Source organism: Micropterus salmoides, unplaced genomic scaffold, assembly GCF_014851395.1.
Source record: "Micropterus salmoides isolate LMB-PRFRI ecotype aquatic unplaced genomic scaffold, ASM1485139v1 Ms_hic_scaffold_20, whole genome shotgun sequence".
In the NCBI taxonomy this organism is placed as follows: domain Eukaryota; kingdom Metazoa; phylum Chordata; class Actinopteri; order Centrarchiformes; family Centrarchidae; genus Micropterus; species Micropterus salmoides.
The window spans coordinates 13,745,348-13,757,403 of NW_024041151.1; the positions used below are offsets into that span (position 1 = coordinate 13,745,348).

Genomic DNA, 12,056 nt, shown 5'->3' on the forward strand with positions numbered 1-12,056 from the left:
GATCGGCTAGATGCTGTGTATAAGATATAAGATAAATGTAAAAGATGACTATCAAAATTTACACATTACTTAAATTATATCTGAAACACTGTATTATATATTTTTTAACTTCCTATGTTCAAAAATGTGTCATTGTTCTTTAAACACTGTAAACTACCACTCACGTTGTCTTATGTGATGCACAATTTTGTAGTCCAACCAACAAAGACAGAACTGCATCTTGATTTTGGTGACAAATTTATTAAAGTCCTGTCATTTAATCAGGAATCATCATCATCACCGTCATTACCAGAAGGAATAAATAAGACATAAAACATTTTCCACATAAACAAACATATACATCAGACCCCGGGTGCTACAGCAGTTCTTCCTTGGGGTTGTTTTTGGTAGAACAAAACGAACGAGATACATCCGAGAACACACAAATGCATAGAAGTAATTGGACCCCGAGGTACCATTTAAGACAACATCTACATTTTTGCCTATATCCCTGTTTAAGAATGTACAAAGTCCTCATACCTGGGTTCTTATTCATGTCCAAGAAGGGGTTTGTATAAAAATAAAGTCTCCACAATGGTAAACCATTATATATATATAGACATTTGGCAACAACCAGACATTTAAAGACTCTGAACGTTGAACTGAATTCTGAATCTGAACACAGAGTAGAAAACAAAGAGCACTGGGAGGGATGAGTATGTGGAGGGGGTGAAAATCCAAATGGTTGACATCTAAACTGTCTGAGTCTCTTGTCTGTGGTTTCTACATTGTTCTGAAAAAGCTTATAGTGGTATCTGAAAACTGAAAATTGTTGACAGATTTTCTTGCTTTACATACGGTTTTACTGCTGAAGGAAAGTTTGTTAGGCCAAGTGCTTTTTAATGAAGGATATTTTCCACCTTCCTTCTGTCCAGCTCACAGAAATTGATAGGTCCTGTAAATGATACATTGGTGAGATACAAAGACAGCAGTCCAGTCCTTTACACAATCACTGTACTGTGTGACTATTTTCCAACTCCTAAAATTCAACAGAAGACACAGAAAAACCCAAATCCCCAAAGTCAAATTTCTTTGCTTGACCAATCAAAACTGCCCGTGGTCCACTTCATCTAACCAGGAGGCAGGACTGGCAGGAAAGTCTGGGTATCCTCCGCTGCTGCCAGTGGAAAGGTCCGAGGTGGGGCCGTTGGCAGCCCCCATGGAGACTCTCACGGCAGGGTTGATCCCGGGCCCGCTGCCCTGGGTCATGATAGAAAGGCCCGTGTCTGGGTAGACCAAGCTGGAGATGAGAGGCTGATGTCTGGGTAGTGCCTGAAGTGACCCCGGCGACTGAGGAAGGCCATAGGGGCTGTTGGAGCGGATGTCGTGGAACTGGTCTTGAGAGGGAGGTACACCATGGTCCAGGGAGAAGGAGCTGTGGTTGTTGCCCCCTTGGCGGCCCCCCATGGCTGGAGAGGATTCACTCAGGCTGCTGTAGATGCCGTTAGTGAGGCCGATCTCTGACATGGGTGGTTCATCTGTGCAAGATGATATTTGTTAATATGGCATATAAAACTGTAATTTCTCACAATGAATAACATTAATTTCTATCATATTTCTCATGACCAACCCGTATTTGTACAATGTTTGTTTTAAATATTGTAATTTATTTTCCTGTTAGCGACTGAGCTAACGACTGAGCTAACATCCTTGCTTTGCTAGCTTGGATAGCCTTTTCCCCTTTTCAGTACACTTTTATTGAATGAAAAAATACATAAACACAGGGACAAAATGCCAGAACAGTGTAAACACCACAGTACAGGGAAAACAGAAAGAAGTTTAGGGAGCTATTGTGACGTCGTAATGCCAGCATGTGGTATGTTAGCAGTTAGCTTACCAGCTACAGCAGTTATCCAGATATACATCCATAAACTAACCCTGTGAGTTGTCCTTGATCTATGTAATTCCTGCTTCCTGTTCGCACATTTATTCTCTGAATAAGAACTTTAGGAGGTGGTTCGGTAACACTTTATTTTAACACCCTCATTAGCATATATAGATATTTAATAAATTATTTATAACATACTAATCTAGTTGTAAGCAGATATAAGGTAGTTTTGTTACCGATTATTCATATTCTATAGCCCTTTATTACATTTTCACAAGGCCCCTGACAATGACACAACTAAATTAAATATAATCGTTATTTGCTATTTTTTTCTACCTGTGTTTTACTTACTGCCAAGGCAGTTGACACATCACAGTAAGAAAAGCACAGGTGTAAATAATAATATGATTGATAGCTGCGTCCAGCTTCCATTTAGCTGTGTCAGCTTAAGGGTTCTGTTATTGTTTATGCTGGCTCACTGTCTGTCATGGCTTACAGGGACACTTGAATACAACAGAGCCATTGTTCATGCCTACTATAATCATTTTGTGTGCTTGACTCTACCTGTGAAGGACACCTCAGCGTCACTGTCCATGCCCTCCTCCTGGATGCTGTCCTTGTCGGATTTGGAGCTCCCTCGTGACCTCTTCATGTTGCGAAAGTACTGCCCCCACCTCTGCCGACCAGCGTCTTTCTTCAGCCTTTTCTCTTTAGCTCGCCTGTTCTGAAACCAAACCTGGAGAGTAAAAAGAGAAGATTTGTTATTTGGCAATGGTTTTATATATATATATATATATATACTTATTACATATTACAATTATTTTTGTTATGTTCAAATACCATAGCCTTAACTTGTTATTTATTTTGTAAGTTACTGATAAATACACCTTTAAGACAATTGCAGCCAAATTAAACGACATGCTTCCTAACACAATTTAATTAACATTTATTCACCTAATTTACATAATCCTCTCAGTTTTGAGGACCAGGGCCATGCCTCTCATACACAAGTCAAAGTCCTCTACATCCAAAGTCCTCTGCTCCTGATGCCCATACTATGCATTAAGGCATTAAAACAAAATTAATGTTCAAGGACTGTCTGGACACGGCTTGACGATGTTGTGACTCCAAGTGAGGGACTGAAACAGTGACACTGACCACTAATCCTGGGACCAGCATCCCCTACACCAGATTTATCACGCATTTAATTAACTTCACGACAGCTACAAGTTGTCATCACCCCAGGGAGCAGACAGGTTAGCGTGCCACTGATTTAAATTATTCACATTTTTCTACGTCCACTTTTGATCTGATCTATAAATTTTAGCTTGCACTTTGGAAAACATGTATACAGTAAAGTCATAAACTCAAACTACCTATAACCTCATTGCTTGGAAATGTCTATAAAGTTTGGTACAAACTGAATAAATGCCCCATTGCTTATTCATTTTTATCTTATACACAAATTAAATCATTTCAGTTCGGGAGCACAAAAAGCAGTTTTACATTCTCTCTAATGATATTCCGCCCTAGGTGAACCCTCTTCACCCCTTCCCTTTCACTGAATAATGAGGAGAATGTTAGTGGCTTCCCTCTCTCTACTTTTGTCCTTGCAAATAAAACAATATATATGACCACCACCTAGCAACCAGCGTGAGGCTCCTCAGCAGCAGACAATATCTGAGGGGCCCTCTTAGCATTGTTAACGAGCTTGCACTTAAACCATGCTGACTTTCATGTGGACTTCATTTTACTCCATCTCGCCGTAAATTCCCCTCCACACACACACACGCACACACACGCACACACACGCACACACACACACACACACACACACACACACACACACACACACACACACACACACACACACACTTATTCGTACAGTAGGCTTGTGCCAGTTTGGCCACAATTGTCCCTTGATAATGAAGTCAGGACACTAATGGAATAGCCCTTAATGGATAATAATACACTTTACCTGCACAACCCGCATATCCAGCCCCGTCTCTGATGATAACTGCTCCCGGACATGGCGGGCAGGTTTGGGAGAGTTATTGTAAGCGTTCTTCAGTGTTTCCAGCTGCTTAGCTGTGATGGTTGTTCGTGGCCTTTTTGCGGTCGAGTCTGCTTCTGAAAAAAATAATGGACAACGCACACTATAAGCATTATTCTGCCAATGTGGTGGACGTGTGGTGGAAGATATTACTTTTTTTTAACACTGGGGGGCCTCAAAAAAAAGTGTTTAATTTTTTAATAATTAAAAACAACAGAGAATAAACATAGTAAATATACACTGTACTAGCAATTTTCTGCCTGGCTGCTATTATATATCCATGTACAGTGTTTAACTTAATTTCTGTCGAAAAATATTAAAATTAAAATACAAAAATTATTTATGATACTTAAAATGTCACCAAAATGAGAGATTTTCCTGTGGAGAGTCCCTGTGACACATTTTTCATGTCCATGTATTTTGGGTCAGTAAAATAAAAATATGTCATAGAAACACTCATTGACAGCAACTGAGACCACATAAAACAGCTTGTATAATATACAACTTTCTAATTTAACATTAATGGATAAATTCTCCTCCGCCCATAAACCAAAATCTGGCATCATGCGCATAATTGCATCATGTCTGCACATCTGTTGGCCAGCACAGCAAAATAAAAAACCATCATCCAAATGGATGCTGCCCAAGTAATTGCGCCCTCTCATTAGTAAAATAAATGTGTGTGTTTTTAGTGAAAACTTGCGTTAACTCATCGCATAAATCAACACTTGGTGTTGGGCAGTAAATTCAAACAAACAGATGGGGAGATAAAACTTGACCATGCCCAGTCTGCCCTATCGGGAACACAGCCTGCTGGGATTTTCAGTAAAGTGAATGTGGTGTTGGTTGATATTATCAGGGTATCTAATGAAAATGCTCTTGGGCATATAAAAAGTGTTGGGAGGAAAATCTTAAATGCTATTAATTATTTCCCAACAACACATGTTAAAGTATGTTGAACTACTAAAACTTTTTACAACTTGTTTGTTAACAACTTGTTAAAATATTTGTGTAATGTCCCAAAAAGAAAATGAATCTCTAATCTTCTGTACTCTTTGATTGCAAATAGGCATTTACTTTTAACAGAATATCAACAGTCATTGTAGAGAATAACACGTTATATTGGGGTAAATAGCTAAAGTATTGACCATACCAGACACACTGGTATTGTTGTCTAGGTGTGACTTATTTGTTTTTCTGGTTTCATTGGGAGTCTGACTGACAGAGTGGGAAATTACTGCAAATGTAGAAGAAGAAAATACAACATCCCTTTGTCATTTAACTCCATTCCATTTTTCATTTAAAAACAATTTGATATTTAAATCATTCTTGCTGAACATACAACATGATTCAACATTATAATTGGTTTTCTCTTACATGTTTACATAATGGCAAAAGAAACAAAAATTATTTTAACAGGTGCATCCACCTGAGCTTCCATATTCTATCACACAGACACACACACTCTCTCTCTGTCTCTCACAACTGTGTCTCAACACAGGAAGGCACACACGATCTAATCTAATAAGAGTTATTGAAAGCTGATTCCTTCCAGCAGCAGAGTGCAAGTGTAAGCCTTTAGGCCTACTTTACGCAGCTTGTTATCGATTGGTTTGCGGGCAACGACGCAATTAGCACAGGTGGGTCAGAGTTTATGGGTGACCTCATTGTCACGTCAAACGCCCAACTCAATGCGGGTAGGCCTACTTAAAAACAAGTTGACAGACAATGATTCACATAACTTAGCCTACAGAAAATGAGCGACTATTTGAAAAAATAGTGCATCGTGTTGCGGTTTTCGGGTCAGTAACGGAAATCTTGAGGCAGTCACTTTTAACTGCACCTCACCTCTCTGTTTGGCGGTCTCGTAGTCGGCCTTACAGACCAGCCTGCTGTCTTCCATCAGATAGTACTCGTCACCCGTGGCCAGCTGCCTCTTGCACACGATGCAGGCAAAACAGTGCAGGTGATAGACGAAGTCCTGCGCTCTCCTCACCACCTGTGTGGGCGGTATGCCCTGCTGACAGGCTGCGCATTTGGTCCCGAATCTCCTTTTGTGAAATTAGACGATTGCCATCAATCACTTCCTAAACATCATTATAGTCTAAATATAATTTTAAGCAAAATGTACATTTTTCATAAAAAGATCACGACAATATTTAAATATTATTATAAAATATATTTAGAAATATTTAAAAGCTACTCACTTGAAGAAATCTTCTTTGCAGTAGACGCTGTCGCCCCTGCTGAAGCACTTCTCCGCCAGTTGCGCCTGGCAGTCGCTGCATTTCAGGCACTTGCTGTGCCAGTGGCGATCCAGCACTTTGAGGATAAAGCGGTCCACGATGTGCTGGTTGCAGCCTGCACACATTGGGATTTCTGCAGGAGACATGTTAGAACCACCACAACGTTTTAGTCAATTCAGCCTATATTAGGTATGTTAAATGAAATGAGGGAAATGTTCACAGACACGCTGGACAACGACTAAGCCTGCTAATTGTGCTCAATATGTGGCCACTAATATACTTAAAGTAATTATTTGTTCATGAACACATGCACTTATAATTATGCAAGGCTACAAAGAAGAGGACATCCCACTTTGGCTGAAATAAAAAAAATAAAAATCAGCAGCGTGAATGGTCCTAGCAAGATAATGATTCACTTTTTACCCCCTTTTTTCTTTGATATTTTAAATAGTTAACACTGTAGTCGTTTAATTTTTCTATGATTTTATAAAACGATCTACAAAATGTGAAAAAAAGAATACACAATTTCCAATACTAGATCAAATTATTCCGACGTATTTAATATAATCGCCTTTAAGAATTATGCCTTCGCCATCTCATCATCATCATCATCATCATCACTCTTTTGATTCACATATCCCGGAATTAACTTGCAACATGAATGCTATCAATACACATTTTCCATCTAAATAGGCCTATTACCTAAAATGTAGTAAAACAACGCAAAGGCTACACCACCGTCCAGTTTTCCTCATTGCATAAATCAACAAAATTTTGACGTAAAAGACACCCGTTGGTAAGTAAATGTAGCACATACATAATTAGCCTGGTACAGTAGCAGACCAGCTCTAAATACCACTGTACCAGCAACCCGTAATTGCATTTCACAGAATAAACACACAAACAACAAAGGAATAAGGAAATGAGTGCCGTGTGGAAGTGTGCAGGTTCACATCATTACATAAAAAAAGCATCATTAAAGGATAGCGTTCCCTCCTCTAAGCGGGGGTCCGTCCTGTAGCTACAAAAGTCTGATGGCGACTGCCCACCTCATGAGTCAGTCACCTGCCATTACTCAGCGGTGTCCCCACAGGTGCACGGACTACCTACAGATTTCTTCAAGCCCATGATGATTAGGACACCCATCCCCAGCTGTTACATTCGGCCTTAGTTTCAGGTGTTCCAAGAAAAGAAAAACATTAGTCCAAACTCAGTCACCTAATAAACACATGACTGAATCATATAAATATTAAATAAACAGATCACACTATTTTACATTTCGGAGGGAGTGCTTGTCCTCGGCGTGGAAAGGAGTGTATCATGTGTTCGAAATCAGACTCTGAGAGGGGCCTTCTCATACATTTAACGCCTGCATTTAAGTAGGCTAAAACTTCACTTGAAACCACTAGTGTAAATTTAGACTTAGCCTATATACCTCACTGATGAACACATAATTAAATTACTCACGTTTAAAAATGTCGACGAAAAACAAAGAATTTATAAAACCAGTTATACAATTATTAGAAATAGGCCTACATAGATATCAGTGCAAATTGTAGCGATATGAACACAACCAAACTACCTTTTAAACAGATAGAAATGGACATTCTTACATTTATTCTGCTTATATATTATTCTGAAACTAATCCCACATGGAAACCGAAGGAGACAGAATCCAAAGGTGCGGATCGAAGTTTGCTGAAGTCTTGGAAAAAAACGAGAGACATTTCAAATAAGATGTAAGCTGCAGCATCATCTTGGGAATTAATATGTCATTAATCGAACAGTGGTGGGCTCGTTATTATTTTGCCACCTATAATCATCTTTACAAGCAGCTGCCACATTGACGCAAGGTCACTCAGACAGAAGTCACAAAATCCCCATTTGAGGTGTATTTTAAGACGTTATCATACTCTCTTTATTACTAATTAAAGGAGGCTCAACCACTTCATATTCCATCCGTGCAAGGAATCGCATTCCTATTGTTCTGCTGTGGACAATTCATGAAACATTAATGAAACATTTCTTCTGGCATCACCAACGAAGCCCTGCACAAGTGTGGTGGGAGCCACGTAAAGAACAGGTGTATCCAGGTCATCATTAATTCAACGCGCTCTGTAAAACTATAAAACTGCGGCCTAAAGTCTCACAGTTAAAACCAATACGGTGTCCAAGCAATTTGCTCACCTTGTGGTGCCAAATCGGAATATTAAAAACAATAGACGCTTGGAAATGCCAATCGAAATCTCTTGGAGTAAGTGAGCTTCGGTGCATCACTCAAACTCCCTCCTCATAACTGTTCACACTGGACGTTGTATTGGTAAATAAAGGGCGGAAATGTGACTGAAATTAATAATAAACATGCAACCATTAACAAAAGTGCACTGTATAAAACTTACAACCTTCGAAATCTTTAAAACGAAGGTTTATGTCAGACTCAAAAATGCATAAAACCAATTTCCAAATTACAAGGGCAGGGAAAATAAGTTGTGCCTGACTTGCTCCCACAAAACGGTGCACTAAATACAAAATATTATATATATCGAAATTTGAACGACTATTCAGATATATCAGAGGTTAAAGCCTGACGCGTAAAAGTTGGATTGCCGAGATCTGAAGCAACGACAATGGCACATGCCCTCCATCCCAACAACAATGCACAGCTGCAGCATCCATCATCCAAATACCAGTCAAGATAGCGTACGTACACTGAACAAAGTGGAAACATTATCAACAGACTGCAATTAGCCCTACAGCCACACTTAAAGGCCTACTGAAGTCCAGTGTATGATCCAATGCTACACATATAAATATGTGTAATATAAAGAGTGTTAAAAGGAATAACTGGATTATATTTTGGCTTGCGTTTTTACCTTTCCGTAGCTCCTCACTGTGCGACAGCAACGCAAGGAGCATCTCCGTGTTATTTGGTGCCTCTTTTGGAGAGTTGCGCTCATCATGTCCATCCATTGCTCATGATTTACGCTTACATCAATGCATCCCTGCCTTGTTCGTGATCCATCCACGCTCGCGCACCAGGCAGGTGTTGTCAATTTTGTGTCGAACGAGCCCCAAAAATGCGAAGAGGAGCGCGCGAGTGCTGCGGCGGAGTTTGCTTTTATGCTTCACTGTGTTGAAGCCTGTGCAGGAGGATTACGCAGCGCCGTTTCCTGGGCGACAGGCGGATAGATTAACATCACCTACCTAGGACCGTACCCGGAAGAGGAATACACAGGAGGTTAGAGGAAAAGCCAATAGAGTTTCAGTGTTGGGTGGTAACGTCAGAGACACCTTACAACATTAAAGCCGATCACTCTCCAAATAACATGAAAAAGCTATTGAAAATGATTAATTATGATTTATATTTATCTTTTAGTTTGGTTACCGAAGTGAAATCGAATTATACCAAATCCACTTTTTTCCAACTCTGAAATGACTTGATAATGCATTTTTAAGTATGTATACGTATGTATACATATATTTGTCTGACCTGCTAAGAGGTTATATAAAGTAGAAATTTGGGGGGGGGGGATGCTACTACATTTATATTTATTTGAGAAATAAATTGCTAATATTCTGTAGCTAATCCTGATAACAGTGGAAAAACTGGACACCATTATGTTGTTGATTTATTATGTAAATCGACCAAAGTGATTTCTCGCAAGGATTCGCCATGGCAATCCATTTTAAATTCAGATTCCAATACTGCCATGCATAAAGGAAAGATTGGGCCCTGAGGGAAGACTTAAGTCTTGTTTTAACACTTGCCTTGGGCTGCATTTTTAGTGAATTCATTTATTTTTTCAAACAGAGCCTGGAACATTGTTTGTTAGAAAAAGAAAAATGTCCTTAGTCCACCAATGCTTTGTCTTAAATAATTGAAAAATCGCTCTGGATCACAAACAGGTGCAAGTATTTTCACACTTGAAAGAAGATAAAAAATTATATACAGCCTATTGTTGTTGCTGTGATTAATATTATTAATGGACAACAATGAATTATTATGCATTTAATACACTTGCTCATGGAGCAATGTGTACCATAAGCTTTCTATCCTATATATGAGATAAAATAAAACAAGACTAAATAAGTGATTTTAAATATCTTATACACACTCATACACACAATCTTCCTCTCGTGTGGTGAGTGCTCAAAGACAAGTGTTTATTTAGGGGAGAGATTGGCTGTTCAATAACATGTTGATCGGACCAACACCCCAATTAATTTTATTGACACTGATCTTTGGCACAAAAGAGCGCCTGGGGAAATCACGGGTAGTGCCACAGCAGCCCGGGCCGTTGATGAATCTAAAATCAATGCCCTATTTGCCTGTATTTCAGAAGTATATGAAAGACGTTTTGGAGAAAGGTGCGGGGTTCATGGGTGCCCCTCTTACTTTTCAGCTTTGTAATAATTTTTATGTCATATTGATTGCTCACCTTTGAGGGGGTGAACCCGACGGTAATGTGACCACAAAGCGATAAAATGACCATCAGAGGTATGGTCAGTCAGTTAGAGAAAGATGATGAGAATAGATTCACGTTTTCTTGTTTGAGGTTGTTTTTTTGTTTTTTTTACATAAATTTGAATTTCTACATTTGCTTAAAACAATTTTTGAATGACCTGATTAAAGATGCTGAAGAAAGTTTTGTTCTCCATAATTTCACACACAGCATTTATTTACAATAGCCTAATATATGAAAATGTGACCATTACCTGAGACACAAAAACACAATTGCGGATTCCAGAAACAGGCCAAACTAACAAAACATGCATTTTTCCATCTTTGAATGCCGCTAAATATTTGTACAAGCCACTAATAATTTAGCTTTTATATCGGGAAGCTTCGGACCGAGGCTCCATCGCTACCTCCACTAGCAACCTCAGGTGCCCCACCTGTCAAGGAAGGAATGTGACACCTGTTGAGCATTAGTGTGTGGGAGCAGCTCGGCGCCTGCTGGCAGTCTGTGCTGTGCAGCCGCAGAGGCTGCTGTCGCTGCAGTGAGCCCGGTGGTCTCTTCATATCCAGCTCCCTGCACCCTGCGCTCCCGTTACAGCCGCAGACGGCGGTGTGAAATGACAGCACGCGCATAACATCTGTTCGTGGGATTCTCCAACAATGAAGGCTCATTACAGATTCACAACGTCTACCACACGCAACGCAGAAGAAGCGCCTCTAAACTGTCTGTACACATCAACATGGGATTGGTGAATAATAGAACTGCAACTGTTCGATTAGACATACTTTAGATTATTTTTTAAAGCAGGCTGTGTGTCCCCTTTGGGCGTGTCTAAACCCCAAATTATCAAACGTACAACAGCCTATAATATTAGTGTCCTTTTTTACAGAAGTTTACAAGGTCCATTTCGCGGCTGTCAGAGTTCACTCAGCAAAACAAGACCCGCCTTCAGTCCTGCTGTGCTGATTTGCTATCCTCTATTTCACGCCTAATTGTAACCCATTATCGGACACCGGGACATTAATCACAACTCAGTAGGCCTACTGCCTTTATCTTCTCCAAACCCACATTACAATGCATTTGAACAGTGAAATTAGTTCAATATGGCTCTTACCTTGGCCCGAACTGTACCGGGAGAAGTTTCCGGTGTTTTGACAACTTGACCCCGGGTGTTCAAGCAACATTTTTGAAGATGTTCCAACGGAAGAAAGCAGCGCCGAAAGACACACGCCTGTGATAAATAAAATAAAATAAAAAAAATAAAAAAGAAAGCCTAACAAGCTACCGGGGAGGGTGGATTCAAACCCGCAACTTCCTGGAGATTTATCCTCTCGAGAGTGAGTTTAGCTCTGTTCGATGGCAGCCTGATTTCTGGGAAACGTTAAAAAGGACGCACGTCGACCTTTCTCCTTTCGTCTGCCCCCGAGGAC

The 12,056-nt window shown here is 39.9% G+C and overlaps 1 protein-coding gene across 4 annotated transcripts; it reads right to left on the reverse strand.

Annotated features, from left to right (window-relative positions):
* Positions 1 to 220: 220 nt before the first annotated feature.
* Positions 221 to 11,825, reverse strand: lhx3 (LIM homeobox 3). 4 transcript variants are annotated; one of them, XM_038733512.1, is made up of 6 exons: positions 11,741 to 11,825; positions 6,128 to 6,299; positions 5,769 to 5,971; positions 3,846 to 3,997; positions 2,432 to 2,603; positions 221 to 1,517 (listed from the first exon to the last, which is right to left on the reverse strand). In XM_038733512.1, the coding sequence occupies exons 1-6, from the start codon at positions 11,808 to 11,810 to the stop codon at positions 1,084 to 1,086; spliced, it is 1,203 nt and encodes a 400-aa protein (XP_038589440.1). In that variant the 5' UTR covers positions 11,811 to 11,825; the 3' UTR covers positions 221 to 1,083. The 4 variants fall into 4 exon arrangements, with proteins under 4 accessions (XP_038589440.1, XP_038589439.1, XP_038589437.1 ...); XM_038733511.1 differs by lacking the exon at positions 11,741 to 11,825 and adding an exon at positions 9,040 to 9,214 and having other exon boundaries at positions 5,769 to 5,968; XM_038733509.1 differs by lacking the exon at positions 11,741 to 11,825 and adding an exon at positions 9,040 to 9,211.
* Positions 11,826 to 12,056: the final 231 nt, after the last annotated feature.

Coding starts and splice junctions, on each gene's coding strand:
- lhx3 (XM_038733509.1), bottom strand. CDS start 9,136: ATGGATGGACATGATGAGCGCAACTCTCCAAAAGAGGCACCAAATAAC. Junction 3,998..5,768: donor CGAGACCGCCAAACAGAGAG/GTGAGGTGCAGT, acceptor TATTTTTTTCAG/AAGCAGACTCGACCGCAAAA. Junction 1,518..2,431: donor CGCTGAGGTGTCCTTCACAG/GTAGAGTCAAGC, acceptor CATCTTGCACAG/ATGAACCACCCATGTCAGAG.